The sequence below is a fragment of the Electrophorus electricus genome, chromosome 1 (genome assembly GCF_041902795.1).
Source record: "Electrophorus electricus isolate QZ-2024a chromosome 1, ASM4190279v1, whole genome shotgun sequence".
Taxonomy (NCBI): domain Eukaryota; kingdom Metazoa; phylum Chordata; class Actinopteri; order Gymnotiformes; family Gymnotidae; genus Electrophorus; species Electrophorus electricus.
The window spans coordinates 26,027,824-26,055,814 of NC_137497.1; the positions used below are offsets into that span (position 1 = coordinate 26,027,824).

At 43.8% G+C, this 27,991-nt stretch overlaps 2 protein-coding genes across 14 annotated transcripts in view; both read right to left on the reverse strand.

Annotated features, from left to right (window-relative positions):
• The window catches only part of coro1ca (coronin, actin binding protein, 1Ca), a 35,124-nt gene extending 22,183 nt beyond the window's left edge, over positions 1-12,941 (reverse strand). Inside the window, exon 1 of one of the 4 annotated variants that reach the window (XM_035526291.2) lies at positions 10,345-12,923. In XM_035526291.2, the coding sequence (XP_035382184.1) occupies positions 10,345-12,862 (2,518 nt within the window). In that variant the 5' untranslated portion in view covers positions 12,863-12,923. Of the gene's footprint in view, positions 1-9,008; positions 9,155-9,311; positions 9,450-10,344 lie in introns of those variants that run through there. The other 3 variants (XM_081713379.1, XM_035526292.2, XM_081713370.1) reach the window with 3 other exon arrangements.
• A 5,358-nt stretch (positions 12,942-18,299) lies between these two features.
• The window catches only part of ssh1a (slingshot protein phosphatase 1a), a 36,274-nt gene continuing 26,582 nt past the window's right edge, over positions 18,300-27,991 (reverse strand). For 8 of the 10 annotated variants that reach the window (XM_027009295.3, XM_081713432.1, XM_081713390.1 and 5 more), the window contains 8 exons: positions 27,785-27,979; positions 27,322-27,415; positions 26,410-26,538; positions 26,084-26,130; positions 25,459-25,605; positions 25,140-25,340; positions 23,805-24,474; positions 18,300-23,524 (listed from right to left, as the gene is read on the reverse strand). In XM_027009295.3, coding sequence (XP_026865096.2) covers positions 22,460-23,524; positions 23,805-24,474; positions 25,140-25,340; positions 25,459-25,605; positions 26,084-26,130; positions 26,410-26,538; positions 27,322-27,415; positions 27,785-27,979 — 2,548 coding nt within the window. In that variant the 3' untranslated portion in view covers positions 18,300-22,459. The remainder of the gene's footprint in view (positions 23,525-23,804; positions 24,475-25,139; positions 25,341-25,458; positions 25,606-26,083; positions 26,131-26,409; positions 26,539-27,321; positions 27,416-27,784; positions 27,980-27,991) is intronic. The other 2 variants (XM_081713404.1, XM_081713423.1) reach the window with 1 other exon arrangement.

Here is a 27,991-nt window from a genome sequence, read left to right on the forward strand (position 1 = left end):
AATCTTCTGCATGAAAGTTTTCAGTGTTTGCTGAAAACTGTGTCATGCAAACCACTTGCAACAGCAGGGTGTATAGTGTGCCCACATTGCCCAGGGAAGGACAGGAAGTTCAAATCAAGGACAACAATGTTCAGACTGCAGTCAACTTGTGCTTATAGTCCTGCGACGGTTCTTTGCAAAATTAGTATTTTCTATAAGTTTCAAGGCTGTTCCATTTTTTACTCTCACCGTCCCAAGTACCTCCGAGTTTCACTCGTGTTATGTTGTTGTGTAGGGAACATGGACGGAAGGTGTAACAGAGGAGACTCTGGAATTGACGACCCGTAGAAAACACCCATGCGCATCTGTTTAGTCACATGACCAGTCTTCCAGACAGGTAGATGAGACACCATGGTTAGTTACTTGGCTTTGCTATTCACAGGTTCATAACCGCAGTGGTCCTGACGCACAGATACATGCTCGGGCACACTGCACAAGCCCGGAAAACAAGACGGCATAGCATAGAGCTCGACATACAGACTTGACTCCCGCCAGGCCAGAAGGCAGGTCGGCGTGCACACAGGCTGCATGCACTGGCTGGCTGCTGGCTCCAGAGCACCAGGCAGGAGTTCCATGCCATGCCAAAACCTGCAGCTAGTATTTCCCCCAACACCCGCGCACTCCCTAGCAACGTCCACCAAACAGACCACCAGGCATTAATTGGGGGGGGGGGGGGATGAACCAAGCAGCTGGTCAGATCTGACCTTTTATGTACAAAATGCTCGGAGGAGACACAGCTGGTTTTAAAGAGCAAAGAATGAGAAAGTCCAGCGGGTATTCCGCCTGCATGAATTCTGTGGATTTTTCCTTAAAAAAAAAGACTTGAAATATGTAGGGCATGATGTCAGAGGGAAAGAAATAGTTCAATTCCAACAGAATATTCCAATTGGTATACAAATACAACATTACATATGCGTAAACATGCAAGTGTGTATACTTATGTGCCCAGTACAAACATCAGTCCATACCATGGAATGGGGGGGGGGAGAAAATCACCTGTTACACACAAACAAGCACACACAGTGCAACTACACTATCAGAGTAAATTCCTAATGTTCAAGTATTTTGACGAGGCTAAATAAAACAAAATGCTCAAATATTTTTTAAAAAGGTGATGACTCAATAATGGCTGCCATGGTGGCATGACACCAGACTTGAAACACACTGTGCTGCACTAATTCGCCAGACAATGGCAGAACTGAAACTTGTGCAAGACAAAGCAATGCTCAATTCACTTATGTAACGCCAAGTCTCTAAAGAATAAAGCGCACAATGCAATGGGTCTGTCATACAAGGTCAGGTATTGAGGCAGCTGCATACACTGAGGAGTTTTGGGCAGCGAGACGGTGAAGGGTACAAAAGTGTTCTTTTAAAATGAAACAAATGGAGGCCTTGCATAAACAAGGTTTAAAAAGCACAAACTTGCAGAGCCAAGTGAAGCATTGTATCAGTTCCTGACCAGGTGACCACACGCATTTATTCATGAGGCATCAGTGAGACCTGAGATAAATGTGTTACATACAAAGCACTTGATTTTAGAAATAAAAAGTAAACAGGAAAGAGTTAAGCAGGAAAAACGGACAGCCTGAGATTAAAACAGGTCAGAGGTCATCTAACCTTCTGTGACTTATTTAGGGCAAAATGCAGTTAATATCTCAAGCTGTAGTATACAAAATCAGTTCTTTCTAAACTTTTTTCAATTTTTTTTTTCTCAATAGTTCAACACTAGACAGTCAAAACTGTCTATTTCTGCATGTGTAGGCCTTATTATGTAACTAGTAAATGTTGCAATACATGCAGTTCTTTTAGATACAGGCCCAAGTCTACTGCAAGACAAGTCATTGCAGCAATCACCTCAAAACTGCAAGTTTCACTAAATACAAACTATGGAAATTGGACCTCTAAACTCTACTCCACTGACCAAGCGCAGGAAAACCCAACCTCTGTGAGCAACACGTCTGTGAAGAAATCTGGACTAGCAAACCACAACATACTTTGAGTTTAGTAACAGACCAAAAACCTGACTGGCACACACTCCAGATGATGACAACGACCTCTGCATGTTCAGTATGGCCTTGATTTCTCTAAAAAATTGCAGATTTCCCTCCCTATGGGCCTTTGTCAGCTAATAAGGGGAAAAGGAATTTCCTACTTCTCTGGTAGCAAGTACTTGGTAGTGCTTTAGTATCCCAAGTTTAGAAGCCCAATGGAAGAGAGCCACAAAGAGCATTTCTAAAATGTCTGCTAGCCTGAAGGCTGTTTGTCAAGCCAAATGGGTTGTGTGGCCTTGTCTATAAAATGGCATAAGCACTTCCTGGTTTCTGTAAAGCTCTCGGATCATGAAGCACATCTCCAGTCTAAAACATCTTTTCCTTTTCCAAATCATGTGGCCATTTTGAGAGGAGCATCTTGCAGACAGCAGAGGGTTATGAAAGGGAGCCTGGTTACCAGAGAACAAAATTCCAGACTGTATCCAAAATACCGTTGGATGCATTTTTATAAGGAAAGTTTTAAGAGCAACAATTGGCTCGTGTCATTGGCTCAAGTTATTAAACAGCTAAAACTCTTAAAATAACAGAAAAAAACCCAAAGCACTAAAATTCTACAATGGACACCAGCCACGTTCGTAAAATTGCAAATGGATGACAACAACAAAGCTGTCAACCTAAACAATTCATTACAAAAACTAATTTATGAGACTTGGGGGTTATCCACCAACCCTGTCCTGACCCAAACTGGACCACAGAAAGCACTCCTCCACCCCCATTACAATTTGGCATGGATGGATCGCCAAGACCACACATTGTTTTCTTCTCGTGTTTTCCAGTGCCTGTCTGGCTGACAGCCCATGTTAAGACTGGAGGCCTTCGAGGGAAAGTGGGGTGTTGTGTCACTGCTATGCAGGGGAGTCTGAGCCGACAGACAAGTAGGCCCGCATCATCCCAGTGGAAAGCCCACGACTCTCAGTCAATGCATGCTGCAACTAATGCAGACATGTAGCAATTTTACGCCAATATCCAGTGATCAGCTGCCCTGCAAACCAGTGACACTTGTGAACAGATACCTCACGCTCACACTGCTAAACCCAACTAAAACAAGTAAAACTGGACTGCCATTGGTATTTGTAAATGGTGTTAACCTCTTATCCACATGTCAACATTTCACCAAGCCCAGGACCTTTAGTCAGTTAACACATCTACATCATGTGCTTTGTCATTTAAAACGGGCAAAATGACGGTATTAATATAGTGTGTTAAGCATTTTCTTACATGTTAAATCATGATTGACTGGACTCAGACCATTTGCATCTTCGTTTTTGTGTGAACGTCGGTTTCACGGAAAAGGCCAGGCAATAATTATGTTCTGCAGTGTGACAGTGACAAATTTTGACAGATTAACTGAACTTGGCCAGTTATATGCTGAGGCACACACACTTTCCAATCCAATAACAGTATTAGGTCCCACACTGTGCAGCACACATTCACTTCCAATCCGCAAAGGCATACAACACCGCACAGGCAAGTGCACTCAAAACCATCAAATCCTTCAGGAGTATTGAGCATGACAATGAGCTGAAAAATTTAAACCAAGGTTTAGCCATTAAATGGCTTAGAAAACAGTGAGAAAAATTGAGTGTGAGATTCCGCTTCATCATCCATAGAAGGACCCAGGTTGCAGGCTCTGCTCCTTTCACACCAGCCAACTCTCTCTTCCCTGGGCAATGAATCAGAGAGACGGAAGACGCCTCTGCTCCCAGTGTGTGTGGCCATCTCCTCAGTTCCTGAACTCAGCATAGCACAAAGAAGGCTTTGTGAGCACTGTGGCACAGTCAACCTGCACGGTCCACGGGGAGTCGGGAGAGCAAGAGCTCTGGTAGTACATTGTCCTTTTACAATGTTCCAAAACGAGTTCTTATCGGGACAGTCTACTTCCACCAAATATAACATGGCTGGCGATAAAAGAAAACGAGATGGCAGGCAGCACGATCACGTCAGACACTGTTCATTTAGCTTCGAGCGCCTTTAGAGAGCTCAGTGTTATGGTTTGGGAAGGAGGCTGGCAGTGCTCGTTCTATGCAAGTGAAAAAAAAAAGAGAGTGCAGCAAGCAAAAGAGTTCTGCTTCAGACTGGGCACCAAGACCTGTGCCTTGATGAAGCCATCACTGGTCAACACATGTTGGGGCTTTTTTCGGGGCTGCTATAAAAATCCAGGCGCATTGTTCAGCTCTGACATCACTTCGAGAGAGCAAAGGAAATGAGGAAAAGCCAGACGAGGTTCTCATATGCATCCAGGAAAAGCAAGAACTTTGATTTCACTTTTGCCCCAGACAATTTTAACACCATACATGGTTATATTCAAGCATCCCAAATACTGCGCATCCCTTATACTTGCAGCATCGCATTTCAGCCTCTGTGAAATCACAGCTATGAACTGGAACCAATTTGTCAATAAAAGAGTGCTTTCTGCTCCTCCTCATAAACTAAAGGGATACGATTCTTGTGCTCAACCCAAATCCAATTAACAAAAGTAACGTGGGAAAATATAGAGCCAAGACTAGTGGTTCCCCAGTCACCATTATCAAAGACTTTTGAATAAGGTGAATCCTAGCCTTCACTTCTAAATAGCCAATCAGTGACATCAGGATGTTTAAAGACGGATCCAATGGCATTACGTTTTCTGAAATTTGATAGGAATTTGCAAACCTTTTTTTGAATCATGGGGCACGTGTCAACATGAACATGCAAATTCAGTATGTTTCTGATTATCACATTACCCACCTTTGCCATTTTAATGTCAATTGCACATTCAAAACATAACTATCCCTATAATTGGCAACCAAAGATTTTAGAACACCATTAATTACCTCACAGCACAGCAGGAAAACTATAAGAAATTTCTAATTCTCATAAGAATTTTATATTTGAATGTTTAACCAGGATTACCTTCAAAGCAATTTGTCCATAGGTATAAGAGCACACGTTTAGAAAAGGCCAGCTTTTGTTTTCAGGCTTTACTTCTTGATAACCATTCCTGGGTCATTGACCTGTTGCGTGATTGGTGACAATTGTTGGGAAGCTGGGGGGAAAGTTAAAACGCACTCATTTCGGTGGTTTTGGGAATCCCAACAACGTTCTGTATTTTGTTCAGGGTTTTTTTTTAATGCCACTGGCCTTATTTGAAGCAGTCTAAATATACTATAACTTACTTCACAGTGCAAAGGTCTGCCTTTTTTCAATGACGTCACCAAATACCCCTTCCTGCTCAAGTTCCAGCAAAACCTCACAGTTATGGAATACCATCTAAAATGCTACCGCCTCTCTCAAAAAGACCAGGTGGACGATCCTGATGCAGCCTCCAGACAATCCTCCACTGGGACACGACTGGTTACAGCTAGTTAGCCACGCGGCAATGTTTCAAGCACTTGTGGAGTATGCAAAAGGCATGCAGGACCCACATCATTTCTACATAAGTTGAGCCAAGCTTGCCTAAAATGAAAATAGAATAGTTGTCAGGAACTTATCCGTTCAGTTTAAAGTACTAGACAGTTTAAACTGACAGTTTATGTTAATATGGCTATATATAAACTGATATCCCGTTTGATAATTTAATCCATAAAACAAAACAATAGCATTATAATGGCAATAAATCTAAGCGATGACTGCAGTGCTACTTCTATCATAATCAGCATCTCTATAATGAAAATGCTTCAACTGACCAAAATGGCAAAGCCAGACTATACAAGCTCAACGACGGCCCGAGGACGGAGCCAACGCAAACAAAAGGCGGCCGTGTTGACACAGACATCAGATGCCCTGTTTAAGCACTGCCACCTCTTCCCCACCACTCTGCTTACTGTAAAACGGGATTAATTTTTAATCATATGGGCTCACTTCAGCAGTGCAAGGGAAAGAAAAGACAAAGGTCTGTGGAAAAAAAAACAAAACAGAAGAGCCTTGTGGTTTAAGACTGAATGGGACCAATTCACTTGTAAATAGCAGTAAGGCCAGATGCTCAATTAAACTGAGTGTTTTACTAAGAAAAACACAGACCTGTGCAGGTCACACTCTATGCCTTCCATAGCATAGGCTTGCACTTAACACTTAAGGGACATCTTAACCAAACAACTCAAAAACATGGCTGACATGAGGTTTATGGCACAAGTTATATAACCCCATCTAGCAACACTAGCATTGTTAGCCACAAGAGTTTAACTACCCTTTCAAACTTCCCTGACGCATACCAAAAGGTTGCTCTTTTACACTGATGTAGGAACAGCTTCCCCATTTCTCTTGTAACGTCTAAACTTACAGGATCAAGGTGTTGGCGGTGCCAGCTCCACGCTTCCCGTAAGGAACAACAGCATGAAATGGTATCGGCAACAATCGGAATGCCTGAGGAAAAGTTTAACATGACTGAGATGTAGTAGTACTACAGGACATGGTGCTAAGCTTAGAATGGGCAGAGAGTCATATGACGAACCCTCAGCACTCTCGAGCATGACGGACTTCAAAGCCTGTCAACATGATGGAGAAACAAATTTCAAGTCTGAAATTTTAAAAACAAGACTCATTATTATACCAGAAGTAGCAGAGCAAATTTGCAATTCCCGAGGAAGTAATATGCCATTTAGGTTTACAGTCAAATGTAAAATGTTCTTCCTTAAATTACCAGCTGCCTTGCAGAATGTTTGTGTACACTCCACTAACTGCATCTTTTGCTTAAATTTTATCCAGTGCAGTGACCCATTTCCTGCTAAGCACAAAGACACACCATTCCAACACACAACACAAGTACGCACTCAAAGACAATGACATCCAGCCTAAACCATGTCAAGACTCATCTTCGTGCCATATGAGCAGTTATGAGGCACCATGAGAATGCAAGGGATTCGGGAAAGAAAAACAAAGTTCCAGTTGATGCAAATCCTAAGATACAAATCAGTTGGAGCACAAATGCAAAGAAAACTGGCTTTTTAAAAACCTTTTTCATTTTATCAAATTGGGTGAAACAGGTCTGTCTTTATTAGACTCGAGGTAGGCTTTGCATGTGACGATGCAAGAAGGATCCAGGTGTCTACTCATTTAAAGTTCAGAAAATAAACAGCACGTTAGGTTGGGATGAGCAAAATGAACAGCTCGTTAGTGACGATTGGAAAGCCTTCGCAAGGTTCTCCATTCAAACCAGTTCACTTGGCCCATCAGTTCCCTTTCTTAACATTATGAAGGCGACTTAACTTGGTTGACGTTCGTTTCTGCTCCCCACTGTAAGAAAGGAATGTGTCAGTCTGGATCAAAAAGCTACGATAACGCACGTTCGTCAATGAAGCAAACTAGCCACAGCAGAGTGCAACACATGTGGGCAACCTCGGAATCCGCCATGTTTCAGTATTCTGTCACGACATCCTCACCTCAGTCGCAACCCAGTCACCCCTCAGCTGTGCCCTCACCCACGACATAAACTGAAGCTATTAAAGACGCGCACACACCTACAAAACCTACGCCTGACAGTCCGTAGAACAACTGAGGTCGTGAAGACCGACATATCTTCACGGACATATACAGACACTCGGAGACACGATAAAACGGAGCGACAGAGCTCCTGTTTACTGCTCCACAACTAGAAAATAAATAAATACATCCACAAACAAACGTTATAATAAGACTGACTGAGAAATACATAGAGTCAAGCCCATGTATTCGCATACAGCACCGAGAGGGGTAAAAGCAAAAGCGGTCAAGGACTAATCGCATCAACTTCAGGGACAGCTCTCGACACCGCGGCGTTTGATCACACCGTTATCACGATGTGACCGGACGGCTGCGTCATCTTCATGCCACCGTGACGAACTTATGGTCTTGTTACACATGACGTTATACAAATGTATAGTGAAATTTAGCTACAGGGGCTAAACGAAACATCAAATCCACATGACACAGATTCAAATAGTAGGCTAGTTCAGGAAACTTCGTAACGCACCGTGTGTGTTTACTGACTCTTAGGGCAAGAAGTAACGACAACGGATCATCCAGCTCTCCTAGCCAACTACACCGACAGGAAAGACTAGTACGATCAAGCTGTTACATGTTACTTCATGCACAATTTTCTATCAACCACAACTTCCATTAACCTAAAAATGTAATGAAGCATACTTTTTCTCTCTATAATCTAGTTATACACCTAGCGAGGCGTATGTGGCTTACTAAAATATAGCCAGCATAAAGCAACAGTAACGGATACATCGATCTGATCGAGACTGGCCTCTTGATAAAATGCCAACTAGGAACGCTAATCCAACTAGTAATAAGTGCGATGAGGTCGGGATTTAGCGATCTAACTATCGCTAGATGTGTTAGTCGAGACATTTCTACATTTTGTGAATGTACGCAAACAGCAGACAAATCAATTGAATGAAGGCACTCGAAAAAGGGGTCGGTCGGGACAACCGAGGCTTTCCATGCAAATTACAGGTGTCCACGTTAGTTTGATTACATTAAACTGAACTAACAGTTAGCCAGATAGCTAACGCTATCCCGGGCGAATGAAACCGGGGAACTTTCCTTCTTCCAATCAAAATGCTGAACTAAAAGCACCGGCAGTCGTTATTCAATCGCTTTAAATCCATTTAACTGAGTACGATCAGAAAACAGTCAGTTTTATTAATGTTTCATCGCAAATTAATCCGCTCTAAAAAATAATTTAAAAAAAAGTTAAGTTAAAAGGTAACGTAACGGGTTACTTTACGGGACAAAGCGTTTAACAATCGTTAGTAGTTATCGCGCGAATCCGCTTCGCTCGGCTTCTTAGCCTGCTAGCTCGCTAAATTAGCAAACTGTAGCATGCTGGCTGTAGGCATATAGCTAGTTAACGTTAGCCATCTCAAAAATAAGTCTCAAACACAGAAAGTTGTACTGCGAATACAAAACACCTCAGGGGAGGGAAAAAGTACAGGACATCCCGCCCTTCCTTACCTTCTCAGCTAAAGTAGAAAATCCCTCACCGGCTGTAATTCTTTAATATGTACAAGTACAGTTCCGATCCCGGAATGTTTGAATGTCCCCTGCCTTTGGCACGGTTGACTCGTCTTCCCAATTTTTCTGGCACTGGTTCGCCGGAAAACACGCCCTTTCGGTCTTTACACGCCCTCTCGGTCTTTACACGCCTTACAGTGACATATTTGGAAAAATGACTATTGAGTCGCGGCTGCAACCCCAAAAGCTCTTCCCATTAAAAGTGTAAACAGGTTAACATAAATAAGATAGTATGGGTCTTACCACCAAAGCAGGAACATTTTGGTCTTTGTAGTGATTTTTTGTCTAGTCATTTGCGGTTTCCGCTTTACCCAGTCAGGCGCTGGTAAATATGATTTATATACTTTTAGAGAGAAACAAACGTTAACGAAAACAACAACAAATATTGTCCTGTTGCTTGTATTGTGATGCTTAATAGCGCTCGTGTGTAGACCATGTTTTTTAACAGGTACACGGTGTTCTGACACCTTTCCCACAAGATGGCACTATAATGCAGTTTCTTAAGTGAAAGGATCGTTGAATGTACAGTAAAAATGATCAAAGCGAGAGTACTGGATCAGCGTCTCATGCCCTAACGACAAAGTTTTAAGTACAGCTTATAACTGATGTTGGTCCAACAACCCTACCCTGACATGCCTTAATACCAGAATCACTTTGATAGGTACAGAGATTCTATAGCTGTACATAATAGGTTGCAATACTTTTTACAACCAATTGTAAGATGAAACCCACTACCCCCTTGTAGTCTGAAGTCAGTCCTGCACCTTGCCAACCTGTATCCTTCAAAAGTCGGCCTGATTTTGATCCAATAGCAGGTATTAGTTGTATGTTTAACATATACTGTCAATGCACTTGTAAAACTTTTCAAACAAACTTCCATGAATACAGTGTACACAAGCTTTTCTGCAAATGTACATTTCATATAGCCTACACATTATATCCAGACATCAACTTCACTTTTTTTAAAATCATGAAAACTAGCCACCATCAGTCAGCTACTTCTAAGTACATTGAACTGACTGAAAAAGGACTGGTAGCCCATGAGGAAGGAGATGATCTTTCTGATGCATTAACATCTACTTCTTTATCTATACAGGATTTTAGCACAGTCTGAGTGCCATTTCTTTTAAACTAGGCAGCATTAAACAACTAAATTTAAGATAGATTGTCAAGATTGAGAGGATTTTAAGCTGTCTCAAACACAAAATATTATCCGTCTAAGATTTTCTCCAACAGAGCATCAAATAGCCAGCCTTGGCAAAACAACGGGACTTACCTTTTCTCACTGACTGTTTACTCTCCAGTGTTTTTCCTGTTGATTTTTTCGGTTGGTCGAACGCCGCCTTCATCTGCGCCACTTTGACAGACTGTGCAGGGTCCGAGGTCACGTCAGCTCTAGCCTCCGGTGGTCTGCTCCACTCCCTCATCTTCTCATGCATCTTCTCAGTCTCTTTAATCAGGTCGGACACGTGTCGACTTTTCAAGGGACTTTGCACATTTTCCTTCGCCGTGATGCTGCTGTAAGTGGCAGAGAGGCTCTGGTTTGTTGCATTGCTCTGATCAGTTTGGTTCAACTGTCCATTGTCAGGGCCAGAAGTGGGAGGCTCTCCAGTAGCTTGTGCAAGTTTGTTCTGTCCCGCGTCATGTTGCCTGCTGCATACTGGAGGGGAATTTTGAACATCCAGGAGAGAGGCTGGGTTCTTCAGCTTGGGGGTCTGCATGACAGCCTCCTCCGCAATAGCACATTCAAAACTATCCTCTACTGGATCAGTAAGTGCTTCTGTGGAGACCATGGATTGGTTTGTCTCATTTGTCACATTCTCTACCTCGTCTCTGTCCATACGAGGGAATGAATCAACCCAAGATACACAGGTCTTTGACTGTACGTGCAAAAGTAGTGACAACTTCTCTAGCCTGTCCTTTTCGTGACCTGTGGTGATGTAAGGGTTACAGATGGGCTCTGAGGGAGAACTGGACCCAGATGTTTCCTGCTGAATATCAGTTACTGAAGAGATACATTTCTCAATGCATTGGCGCGCTCTGTCTGTCTCTGGTGATGTCATCTCTCCCGGGGACTGGTTCCTATCTTTCTCTGACATTATGGCTGATGGCTCATCCAGATCTCTTTCTGATGATGTTGTTACTTTGCCCACATCTCTCTCTGATGCTGTATTCTCGCTCAACTGCTTATCCCCATCTTTGTCAGATGACATCACTGTGCCTGATATTTTGGCCAAAGTTAGAGAATCAGAGAGTGACACCGACAAACTTTCATCTCTGCCCCTTTCTCTCTCCTTGAATAAAGTTCCTGTAGATCCTATCACTGTATATATGGCTAGTCGAGGATCTAAACCATTCTCAGTGCTCTCTCTGATGTCAGGAGTTAAGAGCATTTTTGTCTTTGGGCTTAGCATTGCCACAAAATCCTTAGACATTTTCTCTGTTTGGGGGTGTGCCATTTCTTCCACTTTGTCATTTCCAATACCAGCTCTAGGAAACAGTTCTCTCTCAGTAACTGCCATATTTGTGGAGGGCACAAGATCACTCTTATATCCATGGCTTACTGCACCTTCTCTGGCAGAGCCAGGCTGAGGCTTCTCCCTCATGCCTACTCCTCCAGATGGTGGACCATCACATGAAGCATCAGTCACTCTGTGTGTGGTTTTGCTAAGCTTGTCCAAGTCTGACGCAGAGGAGTGCTTTTCTTCAGCCCAGTTCTCTTCCCACTTCAACCCCATTGGATACGGAAGGACCAAGGGTGCCTTGTCTGAGGAATCCGGTTTAGTTCTCCTTTCTCCTGCCACTGTTTCATCACCCGGATTGTAATCTGGTGATGTTGACACCATTTGTCCCAGTTTGCTAACTTTCAGTTCACTATATGTGACTTCTTGTTCTTTAATGCTCCCAAAGTTATTGGTGGTTTCTCTCACCTCTGTGGTGACATACTTTAGATAGGAATCTCCAGCATTTGAGCTGTCAGGCATTTCTTCAATTGACATATCTAATGCTTTATGTTCTGATCTGTCTGCCAGATCCAAAACTGTGACATCAGAAAGTATTTCTGTGTCACATCCATGATCTGGTGACACTGTCTGCTGCTTTATGACTGGTATTCTTGGTGATTCAAGGTCCTCGGGAATTCTCTTGCCTTGGGATTCAGAAATGGCTGGGTTCCACTTTAATGGCAGGTTTTCTCTGAAAGCGATGGAAACTGATGGACCTCCACTTTCTTCTTTAGGTGAACCAGAATGAGAGAGCACTACTGTGGCAACAGGTTGTTCTTGAAGGTGTGGTGAAGTTTCAGCAGTTGAACTGAGAGTTGGGCAAATCTTTTGTGGTAGATCATTCTGTGGTTCTAGATGTTCCTTCATGGCTCTGAATGATTCCTCGGTCATCAAAACAGGCATTTCATTAGTAAAATCCTCACCTGTAGTCTCCATAAACGCAAAAGACCTGAGGTCAGAAGTCATCACAGTGCTTTGTTTAATGCCATTTCCCTCCTGTGTCTTAAAGTTGTCTGTAACTTCAGAATCAGAATCTAGCTTGTGTTTCACTTGTTCCTCATCATTCTCTTCACCAAATGATGCTCTAGATTCCTGACAACGAACAATCTCCTCCTTGCTTGGTGGGTCCTTCTCAAGGTTTTGGGTGTCATCTTGTTGATGTGGAACCTCCTTCCATTCCTGACCGTCATTCACACTGCTTTCTATCTCCATTTCTGCTACGCTCCCTGGAACAGGTTTTGAAGAGCCGACCTCCTCGGAGCTTCTCTCAAAGGCTCCGCTATCGTTCATCTGCTGTGAAGCCAGAGCTTCAGCCCTGCCTCCCTCACCTCCTCCTCTTTCCTTTCCACCCTCTCTCTCCTCATCCTCTGCCTGCAACCTTACCCACTCCGTGGGAGGGTTCACTTCGGTGTGAGAACACGAGTGGTGCGCTACAGTAGGTGCCACCGGGTCCAGGCCTGGGCCTGCGTCCAGCCTTTCGCCGGCCACTCCTGCCTGATCCTCCCCCTCTCCGCAGGTCAGCCTGCCGGCGTTTCCTTCCTCCCTGGCTCCCCCTGGGTCTGGGCTGGGTCCCTTTTCCTCCAGGCTTGCTGGACCGCCCTGCTGCTCCTCCACACTACTTTGGCTCTGTCCCATTGTGTTCTGTGGAAAGACATATAATGTTATTACTGGTGAATGGTAGTGGCAGACTGCTGGTTGAGAATGATGCCATGGGTTTGGCATGCAAGCAAGTTCTTATCTAGCACAGCGCTGAGCTTTCTTCACTCCTCCATTCAGCCTCCCCTTTCTCCATATATCTATAATTCTGTGATGCTTGCTAACCCTATAAATATTCTCTCTACTCGTCTCTTGGAATGTGGTGCTCATACACAGCTCTCATCAGACATTGCTGCAACTTAATATCTTTGTCGTTCCTTCCAGCTTTTCTTATCATTAGCATTTATCATCATTTTCTTATCATTTTTTTTTCTTTCTGGGCCTGGGTCCGTTTTCAAACCTAGCACGCAACTATTTCCAGCTATAAGTCAGGAGAAAATGCATGTTCACCTCTAATGTTCTGAACTCTACTTTGTGGGAACTGTGCAGTTCCCCTTAGAGTCTTGTGATTGTGTTGTTTCCAAACAGCCATGGATCATTCATGCTGCTTTCACTGCATGCTCTACATCATCAGCAATAAAATGGTAATAAGAGTCACAAGGTTTCACTTGCTAGAGATCTTACCAGTGAATGAATGAATGACTGACTTAATGACTGACTGACTCACTCAATCCCTGTTAATGGTCCTATCAGGGACACTTGTTCCAGGTTCCATCTCTAGTCCATATAGTGTAGTCTAAGGACTCGACTGTGAGAATTATTTAGCCAGACTTTTCCCATGAGTTGACATTCTGAATGTGTTGTCCAGTGAAACAAAAAAAAAAAAAATGATGATCTTGCACACAGTCTGATTAGGGGTCTTATCGTTTTTTTCTCCGTCATACACACACATCTGCAAAACAAACACCCTTTATAAGATCGTCCTATGCACACCTGACTAAAAACAACATGAAATCATGAGAGTTGCATTCTTAAAGCATGAAAGTATGTTTACATCATATTGGAGGGCCTTGATTGTGGATTCCCACAGTTGTATTGAGTATAGTTTTACAATTAGTTGCAATCAGTTATGTCTTTAATGCATTAAATGTTTAATCTTGCATACAGGACATAGTTGGTCACCACTATAAACATTAAAAATAAGGGGACTTAGGAGGCAGAATCAAACATAAAGCAATTAAAGTTGCTGACACACACTGAGTTTAATTGGGGGCCCACTCACACACACCATTTGAGAGCTCGTTACTCTTTTGAAACCTTTGCTCTTGCTGATACTCATTCACTGTAAGCCCCACTGGCTGTATTCCAGTCTTTTTATCACTCTCCCTAACCTGTATAAATGGGAAACTCATACATCGTCAGTTATCTTAATGTCAGTTAATATAATAAATACAAGTCTACATATATTGTGGGCTATATTAGTAGTGCCAGATACTATTCCTTTTCATAGCTGCATTGCTGCAAGACAGACAGTGTGTTTTGTCAAGTCACAGAATGAACATTCACATTGGTTGCACAGTTTTTTCCCCACCCATCATTTTGTGACGCACATGTTGGCACTCATGGGTTACCCTATGGCACAATGCTGAGAAATAGAGGCACTGGAATGACTCATATGATGGACAATGTTCTGCATTCATAATGTGTTTCCTGTCCCTCAGCCTCACTGCCTGCCTCCTTCACATACACGGCACACATCCATCAACTAGTTTAGAACAATTCTAATGTCCAGTACTCCTGTTAGACAGAAATCTTCACTTACAAATGAAATATGGCAAAAGGGCAAGACCAGTCAATTGCATATCAGAAATGAATTTCCAGAATAAAAAAAGCTTCCGAGACATTAGGATCAGAAAAGCCATATGACCCCTAAATGAGCCAGATTCAGGAACCTAGGGGAAGGCAATGTCCATCTTATAGAGTCTATTCTAAGCAAATATTAGTAATGTTGAGTCAGCAGTTTCATTTACTGACTCTTGAAAGCAATCATCTTTTATTATAGTCAGATTGCAACCACTTAAACAATGCTAGCATATTAACATTTTTGAGGTGCTGTTTTCATTTAAGACTAGAGGTCCCAAATCAGTCTAAAAACTTATACAGGCACCATATCAAGTGTATTAGTGCAGGAGGTCTTGATGTAACTAATCTATCCCTTGGTCCATGTAAGCTTGTGTTTTAAGCACCTGAAAGGCCAAATGCAAGTGGAATTCAACACTCTGATATGCCTGCAATGTGAAGGAGGACCTCTGGTGTGAAGCCATCCCATCCTGCCCTCCACAACTGACCCATTGTGCTGCTGCCTTCACCCAAGCTTAAGGCAAATCACTTGACTGCCTTGTGCCTGTCAGTGTCTTCCTCTATATGTGCAGCCAAATGCACACAACCCGCTGGGAGACTGAAAACCTCTATGAGAGAGAGGATCTTTTCAGTCATAACAAATCAAAATCAGAAGCAGAACAAACCGTTGTATAGCTCGAGGATGTATTGAAATGTATTAAAAATGTATGCATGTGCCCCCAAAGGCCCTGACTCACCGGTGATCGTGGTGGATTTCTATGACCAAGCTGTTCCCTGTACCAGGACAAGGCGACTCTGTTGGATGGGCAATTGGAGTCACTGGCTCCACAGTGAAGAGTCACACTCTTCTCCTCCTCCTCTGTGGAAGAGCTTTTCATTGCCCTCCTGTTCTATGATGTCATGGCTGCATTCGCTTAACACTGAGTTACTCCTCTCCCGCCGTGAACTTTTGCAGCTGATTGGAGCTGGACATAAGTAACGGTTCTGCTCTGCGATCACCTGTTCCCTGCCTGTGCTTCTTGCAATTATTAGTAACTGACAGGTAAAATAAATGCTTTTTAGATCAGTATATACTCTTGGAAATGTGATTCATACAGCCTGTACAGAGGTGATGGGGCTACAAAAAGCAGGCACGGGCAGATGACTGATGGTGCCATCTATCGATGCACAGAATGTCTTATCTCTGAACTCCAGTTTAACTCCTCTGTACTGGTTTTGTTTTCCAATTGTTGCCAAACAGCTTATTGATGTCATTGAACAACACATCTTTCAAAAGCTTGCTAGAATATTGAAAATAGAGATGTTGCAAGTCACCCGGACAAAAGCTGAAAATTCAAAATCCCCAATCAAGGTCCTTGAATATCCCATGGGCATGTCCCAACTAAGACGGTACAATGAAAGCACTGCAATGAGCACTAGGCTGAATGCTCCTTTCAAAGGAGGATTATGTGTTATTTGCAAAATGTGTACTATTTCGTACCCAGTACTACAATGCCACCAAACTGTAATACCAAAAGCCTATATCCCCTATTTTGAGCACATAAGCTACACATTGTTACTTACCCAGTGTCTAAAGGGTTATGGTATCAAAACAGTTTTCTCATTCTTGGTGACACACCCTTGAACATCCCTCCATCTACTAATAACTCATATCTGTGTATTTACATAGCAGCAGCCCCAGGGTGTGTGGCTAATTTTATTGTAATTAGATCACAACCCACACATAATCCACCAAGGGCACTGAGGTACAAAGTTTAGGAGGGACTCTGAGCCCCGACCAAAACGACTCTTTGGAACAGAACAGCGTAGTATGAGGTAAACTGCGTAACTGACGCTGGTGCGTTTGGGTGTCTTTACATTGACCCGCTTTCAACTCAACCTGGGTATCAGCCAGAAGGCTAGAAAGGGGTGAGAGAAAGGGGTGGGGTTACAGAGAAATGGAGAGAGAAAAAGAATGAGGGGGAAAAAGAGGGTTAGGGAGGGAGGGGAAGAGAGTTACTGTAAGTCACTGGGTCAGACTGAGGTAGCAAAAAAAAAAAAAAAAAAAAAGCAGGACAGATGAAACAATGGCTCAATAATCTGTTTTTCTCCCGGTTGTCATGGCAATGGCCAAACAGGATGTGAAAATCCTTGGGGTGCCCAGCCGAGGAACTAGTGTAGAGAAATACTTGCACACCTCTACTCAGGATCAGTGCTGACAGGAACCACTCAAATTATGGTGTGACATCACCGAAATAGTTTCACCTACAGGGCGCATGAACTAATCAGCAACTTGTGTTGAAAGTGTACTGAAAGTGAGTGAAAGTGTGTTAAAAGCAATTTTGTATCCTTGCCACTTCACTCATCCAGTTAGTCAAGAGACCGAGAGTCCAGTGGCATCCTTGTGCCAAAAATGACACAGCGTGCTCTCATTTCCTGTTTTTGGGCCGATTCTCTCACTATCGCCACGGAAGCAGACCATGCTCCTCAGCTCTCAGGGTTCCAGGAACATCACAGTACGCACGTGCACACACACCCACAAAGACACTTTTCAAAGCTAGTCAGAGTTCACAAAGAAAAAGTGATATAAGGTAGGAGTTGTCATTGGAGTTGGTCACAAAGCATCATGTAATGCACTAGATTATACCTCTGCATGTATTGTTTTTTTTTTACTTATTTCATTTACAATCTACAATTTGCAAATTCATTCGTTTCACTTTGCCTTTGATCAGCCAATTAAAAGAGTGATTAAAAAAAATAATCTCTCTTATGAACCATGTATGCAAGATTTAAAATTGATAACATCGATCAGTCATGACACAAAGCCTGTCTAAATCAAGGCATGTAACAACTAATCGATTGTCACGTGTCTTTTATGAAATCACCGGTCACTGATGCTCTTAAAATGACATGCTTAAAGAAAACTTATATACACTGAAGTCATGCCGATGCATGCCAATGTCCAGTGGTTGCATGATACCATCTGTGTGGCACCTGTGGTTGCAGCCAGCCATTCAGTGCTGTGTAAAAGGTAATGTCTAATGTGGAGGTCTTTGACAGAGATGTTCTACAGCTGAACATTCTGGACCACCATGTTGCAGACACGGGACTGCATTGTAAGGCTAGTGTGAAGTTTTGATTTCACTTCACTTCACTCTCAAGTCATTTATTCAAATACACCATAAACCAGTAAATTACTAAATCGAGTAAGTAATAAAGCAGAATTCAATTAATTCAAGTAGTACAATTAAATTCTTACATTCCATTGCTAGTTTAAACCTTCACTCATTCATTCACCCTTCTATTCATCACCCATCTGTTTAAGCCAAATCAACAAGAGTAGAAAGCAGAGTGCAACTGAATGAAAAAAAATTTATTCCCATAATATACACACAGTACATTATTTCCACAAAATGTACAAAGTGCAAAATGCATCGAAACTACAGCAAATTTGCAGTACAAAAGACAAGATTACTGCATACTTAAATATAATACAAACAAAACAAAAAGATAACAGTGGTGATGGAGAGAGAGAGAGAGAGAGAGAGAGAGAGAGAGAGAGAGAGAGAGAGAGAGAGAGAGAGAGAGAGAGAACCGCTTATTTGAGCAACATCTCGTTACCACCTCTTCCAATCTGTATGAAGGGCCTCACTGACAATATGGCTGATGACTTGGGGCCCTAAACACACCATAACCTGGAGTATGATTAACGCAGCGATGACCTCTCTCTCGGTCACTCTAACCATTCTTTACGAAGATGTGGTAAAAGTGGCGTCAGCAAAAGAACGCTTGAAAATGGCCATGGTTCCTTGTGGAACAAACTCAGTACTGTGGCATCTTAACATTTTCTTTAATGCACAACTTTGATCATGGCCAAGCCACACTGTTTAAAATACCTCTTTTCTATTTGGAATGGGGAAAGACAAATAGGAAAACTTGGCAACTCTACAAAAACTATCTGAAGTGTAGAACAACCCACCCCTTCCTCCACCACTGCAGATGAGGAAAAACAAAGTTCTTCCAAAAAAGAAAAACACACCAAAAAGCCCTCATATACTCAGATTCTCTTTTGAGCTAATCTAAGAGGTATAAAAGCTAAGTAAAATTTAAGACCACAGCGATAATGAACTGGAGTGCCCCTAAAGTGTCTGCCAGCTTTATATTGAAACTGCCCATTTAACCAACACCTCTCTCTCTGCCTAGTTGGCAACATAATCAGAGGGAGGATTTGTAGAGAACAATGCCTCTCGTGTCTGAGTAAGGCACTTTTACATGAATATCTAGATCCAAAAAAAAAGCACGACTTTGACTTGGCATCAGAGGAAAAATGGAAAAGGTTTCGGCAGGGACGAACAGGTATTCTGGGACAACGTTTTAAAAGGCGCTTGGCTCAGACCACAGCCCATGGTATCATGCCTATGAGCAAGTTAGAACACAAACAGCTCGAGCACTAGGGGGCAACACAGGTGCCTGAATGGCAGCAGCTCAGTCCGTGTATCTGTGACACAAAACTACCCCAAACTTAAGCACTTAGGGGTTCTTACAAAAAAAAAAAAAAGGAATAACTAATGACTTCCACATCCATGCGGGACAGTTTTAAACAACACAGCTTCTAATTCCAGATAAAGGCTAATTCACAAATTATGAATATATAATGATAGCTTTCCTTGTGAGACAATTCCTGAAACAACAAACATCAGTAAACATGGTTACATTCAAAAACAGATGCTCATTTATCCTGCACCATGGACTGGCCTGCTGGAAAGAACTAGTAGAAGTGTGCAGGGTCTTACTTTTCCCTGGACCGGAATCACAATTTATGCTTATTTAAATTGTGTCAGAGCGCACGTCAAGGGATGATTGGAGGTGTTAAAACAATCCCGTAAACGGGTGAATTCACCAATCACACCATCACTATTTCTGGACAAACTCGATACTCTAAGCATGTCCTTGATTAAACGTGAAGTAGTTGTACGTTTAGAGGAAAACAAAGTCACAAACACCGTAACGCTCGAAAGACAAATGTCCCACCCCCGCAAAAATCAGCGGACAGGAGGGCTGGACCGCTTAGCTCCATATATCCACTTTCGCTTGTAGCTAGAGATTATCTGTTATCCAGGTTTGTGAAGAAATATCAAAATAAAGGGTTTGGGGGCCGGGGAGCACAACAGCGACTGTTCGAGCCTAAGCCAACAAGTGTAGAGAGGACTCGACTCAATCCAGGAAAGGCGAGCGCGTTTTCCGAGTCGCCGTCGCTGAGGTGCCGTCGGTTTGGCCCGCGCCCTTCGCTGACCTGCACGCGTATCTACATCCAGTGTATGACGATGCATGTGCATTGCAGCGGCGCGAGCGAGACAGCGAGCGCGCGTGTGTCGTGTGAGCCTACTCACTGACCTCACTGATAAATACTTACGCACCGGATTCTCACACTGAAGGTTTTTTTCTTTTTTTTTTCTTTCGTTTTTTCATAAATATTTCACAGTAGTCGCGCAGCCACCTTGCGAGATGTCACACATTCTCGCATGGGGACGCATGTGCAAGACACACGTACACACACCTGACACGCACTTAACCTGATTGCAGCATAGTTCAATGTACAAAATAAGGTTTAAAAAGACTTCTGGGTAAAAGTCAAAGTACGTTGCATAATGTTAAAAAACCAAACAAACAAACAAACAAAAAACCTCAAGTACTTAAACTCAAATCGTAATTGCCCAATGTTACTTGGCTAAAGAAAGGGAATAAACATGGAAATATAACATGACCACTTCATAGGAGAGCGAGTAATGTAAACATTACCTTCAGAGGAATGAATGGGAATACCGGAATGTGCTTCTGTGTGTGCGTGAGATTTTATATATATATATATATATATATATATATATATATATATATATATAAATAAACGAGAGAAAGTGAGAGAGAGAGAGAGAAATCTTGATCTCATAAACTGCAATGAGGACACCCTCAGGAGGCTTACATACACATGGACTAAACAGATCCTACATAAAACCAGCAGCAGAATTCAGTCCTGCTTGAATATAACTGTATAGACAGGCAGGAGACCTTATCTCTAACTCAAATGAATATTCTAACTCATCTGACATATGCTTTGGAAAGAGCAAGAAGAATTAAATTTTGGGATTCATCTGGCATACACACAAACACACAGCCCTTTTCCACCATTTCAAACCCTTCACTGAACACTAAAGTTCACAAAGACAAACACCTTCTGTGGGGACAAATCTTCGCTGGAGCGTTTCTTAAACATTCCTCTAAAATGTGACCATTAAGGAATGTGCAGCAGGATTAAATATTGCAGAAGCTCAAAGAACCTTGGTCCTAAAAAACCTTGGTCCTCGAACTCCCCCTCAGAGTATTTGTAGAGAAATGTGTTCCCCAGCAGAAGCAGAGGTCTTTTGATATTCCTTTGAGTGGATGCATGTCAATTTTCAAAAGGGCCCCATAGGTTTGAGCAACCCCTGCCAAAAGCATAGCGTACCTTATTTGTTTATGAAGCATTATAAATCTAATGACATCTATACTATGGTGTGTTTTGGGATTAACTCCCATCAGGATTGCTTTTTCACATTAAAAATAATGAATAGTATTTAAAAAAACCTGTTAATGTCTCTTCAAAACTCCTTAAGATGGGTTCTAAATATTCACATGCAGACACATACACACGCAGACACACACACACACACACACACACACACGCGCGCCCTAGTGTTTTCAATATGAATAATTCTCAACTTATGTGTAGAGTTAAAATTCAGTGATAAAAATGGACCATGTATTTCAGACCAGACCAAAGTACAGAAACTTCAGCAGATGTTCCAAGCAGACATATGCAGGTGTGCGTGCATGCACACACACACACACACACACACACACACACACACGCATGCATGCACACTACAGAAGCCTATCGCCACACAAGGAGTGACCAGTAAAGATCATAATGTTCCTTTCCCTTTTGTTGCCCAGGGTGTGATTCAAAGGGTCATTTGACCATGTGCATCCGAGTCAGAAGGAAGATGTGACGCCAAAATTGGACACAGACAGGTGGGCAAATGGAAAGGCCGGGTAGACGACCTCGTCGACCTCATTCAGTGGTGGAACACATCTGCCTGTCTCGGGCAGAAGATCACTAGGAAGAAGAGCCGGTGAAGCAAAGCTGTGATTCCTTCGAGGGTTTCCACGCTCTACATTTTTGTGTCGCACAAATTCAGCTTCAGTTCCATGAAGCGAAAGCCTTTAAACCACAAGAGCCATCTCAAAATATTTGGATACCTTTCTTTCCATAAATATCATATGTATATATATTCGTAGCATTTAAAAAGTCTTTTCCCCAACTCTGTTCCTAGGTTCATGTACAGTCCTGCCATATGAGTTATATGAATTGCGGTTAGGGGTTCCCTTTCTGAGGGCTTCCATGGATGAAACTCAGCGCATTCCGTCCCACAGCGAGCAGGGCATCAGTCCTAAAGGAGTCCCCCTCCCTTGGCGTCAGCTCCTGGTGCCATGCTCGAGGATCACTGCAGGGGCACCTCTGGAGTGGCTTCCACCCCGCTCCGAGTCCGGGCTGATTTCCAGCTCCGGGGAAAGCGAGAGGAGGGGCAGCGTGCCGGCATCGGAGGAGCACGCTGACGAGCACAGGTCCTCTGAGGAGAAGGTGAGGCCTCCCAGCTTCGCGAGCGAGTTGGAACGTTTGAGGCGTGAGGGCACGGTGAGCCCTGCCAGGCGCAATCGGGCCTCGATCTCCTGTGCGCGTTGCCGCACCAGACCTGGCGTGCCGCGCACGCTCCGGATGCTGTCGCTGCTGGAACTGCGCGTGAGCGCTGAGCCGTGCGGCGAAGACACGGGTGTCAGGCACCCTGAGCCTGCCGGAAGGGTCTCGCGCACGGCCGGGAGCATCCACAGCTCCACCCGTGGCCCGAGAGGACCAGAGGAAAGGTCTGGGGTCGTGTCAGGGTCGTGTGAGTGCACGCGCTCCTGGAACTGGCCTGAGAGCTTCTCCAGGCGCTCGGCCTGCCGCCGCACTAGACCTGAGCGCTGGAGCTGCGCCAGCATCTCCTGCTGCTGCTGTGACGGTGGGTGGCAAGGGCCAGTCGGCCTGTCCAACCCAAGGATTGTGCTCCTGTCTCTGGTGGAACCTGGAGACGACTCCCCTGGCCAATCTCGTCCCCTAAATCCTCCCTTTCCCTCTGCCATCTGCCATGATGCTCTCTCCCCTCTCGCCTGGCAGGAGTCTGGGCTCCACGATTGCCTTCCTGCCTTGCCTTGTCCCAGGGTCGGGACGGTTGAGGCAAGGCACGAATCAGAAGCCACTTCAGCGCTCTTGCCACAGTCGCTGCATGTGCCAAAAGGACTTTGCAGAGCAAGTGCGTTGGGCTTGACAGGAATATTGGCACAGGCTGGCACCTCGATGGAGATACCAGGAACAGTACGGATGGGCAAGAAGGCAGGATTTCGTCCGGTAGCCTCAGACAGAGGGCTCCGGCTGGTCTGACTGCCAGGAAGAGAGGTGGGTGATGATCTTGGTTTAACTGGCTGCTTCTTAAGAATATTTTCCTAAACAGGAAGAAAAAGATCAATAAGATATACTGCATTGAACAATTACATTTCAGATACTGTATGTTAGCTAATGTGCAAAAAAGTAATAAGCATTAATTAGGGTGTCTTCAAGGTGTGTTTTACATGTTTTACATGTAATTGTTGTACGACTTCCACTATACATTTTCATTAAATATAATTAGCTCAAAATACCATTACTACATACAAATGCCATATTTTCTGCTGAACAGTTAACATCAAACATCAGTCCATAAATTACCCCCAAGATAAGACTCACAGTGAGGCTGCTTCGTGCTCGGAGGTGGTTGTTGTTGTTGTTGGAGTTTTCGTTGCACAGGTTGTTCATTGCACCCACATCAATCCCGCTCTCATCGCAGTCTCCATCTGTCTCCTTCCCGCCTCCTGCTCCCCTCCGGCCCCCCTCTGCCAGCGCCTCCATCTCCTCCTGCTCCTTCTGCGCCTCCTCCTCATCCTCTTCTTCCACTGTGCTGAACTCCAGGCGCAGACGAAGCTCTTCGAGGGGCTCAGCCCCACGCAGGCATGTCTGCGCTGCCGTGCCCTCCCCTGGAGCGCCAAAGTGGGCCAGGGGCAGGCCGCCACGCCCCTCGAAGGCGTCGTCGTCCAGCAAGGCGTCGCGCTCCACATCCTCAATGGCGATGAAGACGCGCTCGGCGTCGAGCAGCGGCGGGGCGCGCACTGGTGTTGACGGCTCACTGTCCAGTGCGGAGTCAGACAGCCGACGGAAGTAGTAGTTGTGGTTCTGCGGGCCGGCAGGGTCTAGCTCGAGGGCCGCTGCGCAGCATGGGCCACTGCCGGGGGTTGCAGGGTCGCACGGTGTCGCGGGGTCGCACGGGGTTTCAGTGCTAGGGCCCTCCTCCCCAGCCTGCTGGCAGTCGGGGTGATCACAACTGGCATCTGGACGCCACAGGCGGTTATGGCGTTGCTTACTGCAGAGGATCACAGAGTAGACAACACTTAAAGGACAAATAAGTCATTTTGCCAATGATTCTTAATCACATTATGAAACAGTCGTCATTATACCGACACTTAGGTGCATGGATGTTTCAGAGATGCTTTACTAACTATTGTAAACATCTCGACCTCCATGTGGGGGTGCACTTTGTAGAAAAAATGTAAAAGGAATAATCACTTCTATAAATATTGCTTGCTACTTTTTGGTGGTTAAAATAATTGCTCCTTTAAATGCTGTTGTAATTCTGATTTTCCAATCTCATCAATGCTAATCAAATGACTCCAAGAAATACAGATGGGAAAGGAGACATATTAAGCACATGTGCATATATTTCTAATGCAAAGTACATTTTACACAGGCACAATAAGGACACAAAAATTTAAATTAGATTACTACATTTTGATTTCACCACACCATAAACGCAATAGAGTTTGATCATTTTAGTTCACATCACATTTCTAACATATAGCCATTTTAAGCCTTCTTACTTTGCGAAGTTAATTTTAATAAATTAAACGAAACCAAACAATTTTGGCTACTGTGCTGACTGGCAAAGATAAAACAAAAACAAACACAACCTCCAAGCCTGAAGCCTTTCTGTCCTATTGTCCCCCACTCCCTAAAGGGCTGAGCAGTTACCTGGCATCCAGAATGCCCTCGTACTCAGCCAGCTGCCTCATGAAGCCGTCGTTGGGCCGCGTGACGCTGCGTTTCTGTTTGACGAAGTTGTAGGCCTTCTCCAGTGTCCAGCCATATTCCTTCATGGCGTAGGCGATCACCGTGGACGCCGAGCGGCTCACGCCCATCTTACAGTGGACTAGACATTTGGACTGGTTTTTCCTGTTAAGTCAGAGAGGATGACAGAGGCCACTTGCCTGAGGCACAGGGGATATTTTCTATGGTATATTTCAGAGATTAGTTGAGGAAAAACAAGTGTTATTGTTAGGGTGTCCCTTACTTGGCTTTGACGATGAAGTTGTATGTGTCATTCCAGTGTGCCAGCAGATCCGTGGCCTCCTCGTCGTACACGCGGACATTATGGTAGCAGAACGTCCCTGGGAAGAAGTTATCGATCTCGCGCGTGACATTCAGGATGTAGCCCACGCTAAGAAACAAAGCGTGCCAATGTTAACGATGAGACGTCTTTGTTAGTTTAAGAACATACAAGGAAAAGAGAAAAGAGCAAGTGGAGAGTGTTTGTCTCTGTTTCCTTCTTAGTGGGCAAAAGCACTGTAAGCAATCCCCACCATCCTGACTTTTCTGTGATGGCAGGATTGTACGACATTTACAGAATATTCTATTTATTAATAAGAGGCTGACATAATTGCCATTTCATTATACTTTAAACTGGAGGGGAAAGGGTTTGCTTAACACAATCCCACTCAAACACAAACAGAAAACCACAGAGTAAACAAAAAATATTACTGTATTTGTGCTTGAACAAAGAAGGAATTAAAACTGAAAAATGGAAATGTGTTTTTGAAAATTAACAGAGAATAGACCTATTGGGAGAGACAGAGAAGGACAGAGACATATTGATAGATTTTTTTTTTCTTTTCATTTCAGTTTCAGTTTAAACTCACCCTGTCTCCTGCAGCTCTTCCAGATTGGACGCGTTCCATTCGGAGCCCTGTGAATATATGACACACCTCACTGTTGATCCAAGTGTCAAACCGTTAATCACTTCCGTAACGTTTCACTGTTTAGCAAGTGTTCAACGCAGCTCGGACAAAGCAGAAAGAGTGCAAGCTATCAAGCAGACATGGTCAAATATGAGTGTGGCAGTACTGACCAAGCAGACATGGTCAAATATGTGTGTGGCAGTACTGACCAAGTAGACATGGTCGAATATGAGTGTGGCAGTACTGACCAAGCAGACATGGTCAAATATGAGTGTGGCAGTACTGACCAAGTAGACATGGTCGAATATGAGCGTGGCTTTGTCCATCTGTCCCAGGATGAGCAGCATCTCGTTGTCGATGAACTCTTTGTACTCCTTCAGGTTGCAGTTCATGTGCTGCTCCAGCTCGTTACGGATCTGATGGGGGCATGTTTCATGTCATTTTGGTTACACCCTCAACACTGAAGCCTCGGTCTCAGGCAGACTGGAACTGTCTGGTGACATTGCTACTCCATTAAAGGCTTTACAATAGCAACATAGCCACTGAAATATGGGGCAAGCCCTTACACGGGACGTCAGTCCTGGGGAGTAGTTTTAGCGTTCCCTAAATTCAGTTTGCATTGTAAATGAAATAAGTGCTAAATACTGCAGATAAAAGTCTGAAATTATGCAAGTAGTTAAAAGGAAGGTCACTCTCAAGTATTTATTCTTTGAATAAATCCCAAATTTTAGGCTGTCCGATCTAGTATTATGGTTGTATGAAGGGGTTCCCATTACTGCTGATACAGGTCTAATGATACATGATACTGATGATACATGTCTAGCAAAGTAATACTGCAATATGTTTAGCAAAATAATAAAAAAATAATAACACTGGTGTTATCAATAACACTGATGTTTCATAGTTAAAAACTGACCTGCATCAATTTGAGCAAAATAATTTACATCTGCAGAATCAAGTAAATGCAGAGAGCAAAAATCTTGCCCAGAACACTCGTCCAGAATGTCTGCGTTCAGAATGTCATACATTTAAAACTTTTTGGTCAGTTAGAGGGCTTATCTGCTTACCTTAGTGTTCTGCTGCTGTATATCAATACTACCAAGTCCAATATTGCAATGACGATTTCCAAACAATATATTGCACAGCTTTAGTGGCAGCTTAGCGGTGTAACCCGTTAAGAGTCCCAGTTCTGTGCTTACCTCCTTCGACGTCACGTTCTCCAGGTCCTGGAACATCATGATGCTCCTGAGTTTGGCTTTAATCAGACATTCAGTTCGCTCCCTCTCCGTGGGCCTATCAGGGCAAACAGGCAGAGAGCATGAGAGCATATTAAAAGCTCTGAGGACCCGTCAGGATTTCTCCCGCCCAGGCAGCCGGGGGAACTACGGAGTGTCGCAGGGTGGGGAGTGGGGTGAGCAGCTGTCATGCCAACGGGCGCCTCGGGTTGCAGTCCCACTTAACCGTAGTGAAGAAGCTATGGTCGAATACATTTTATTTGACATTTGCTGATAAATATAGCCTGAGGGTACCTTCAAGCGTACTTCTAATGCCTGGATGGCACTTCATCAACTTTCGGTGGAGAGTCGAAGTACAAATACTAAAACTCAGCACGTCGAGAAGAAAAGAGTGGAGAAGAGAAGGGAAGAGGAGAAGAGCACTCACTTGTCCACAAACATGGCAGGGGAGTCCGGCCGCATTGTCTCCAAGTCCTGCATGGCATTCCATTCATTAATGCAGCTCTGATCGGAGGCAATGCAGCTCTCGTAGTAGCCTGTCCAAATGAGCGCTATGCCCCCGGGGAAGTAGTTACACCTGCGCGACACCTCACATGCTTTATGCAGCACCTGCAGTGCCGACCTGGCAACAAGT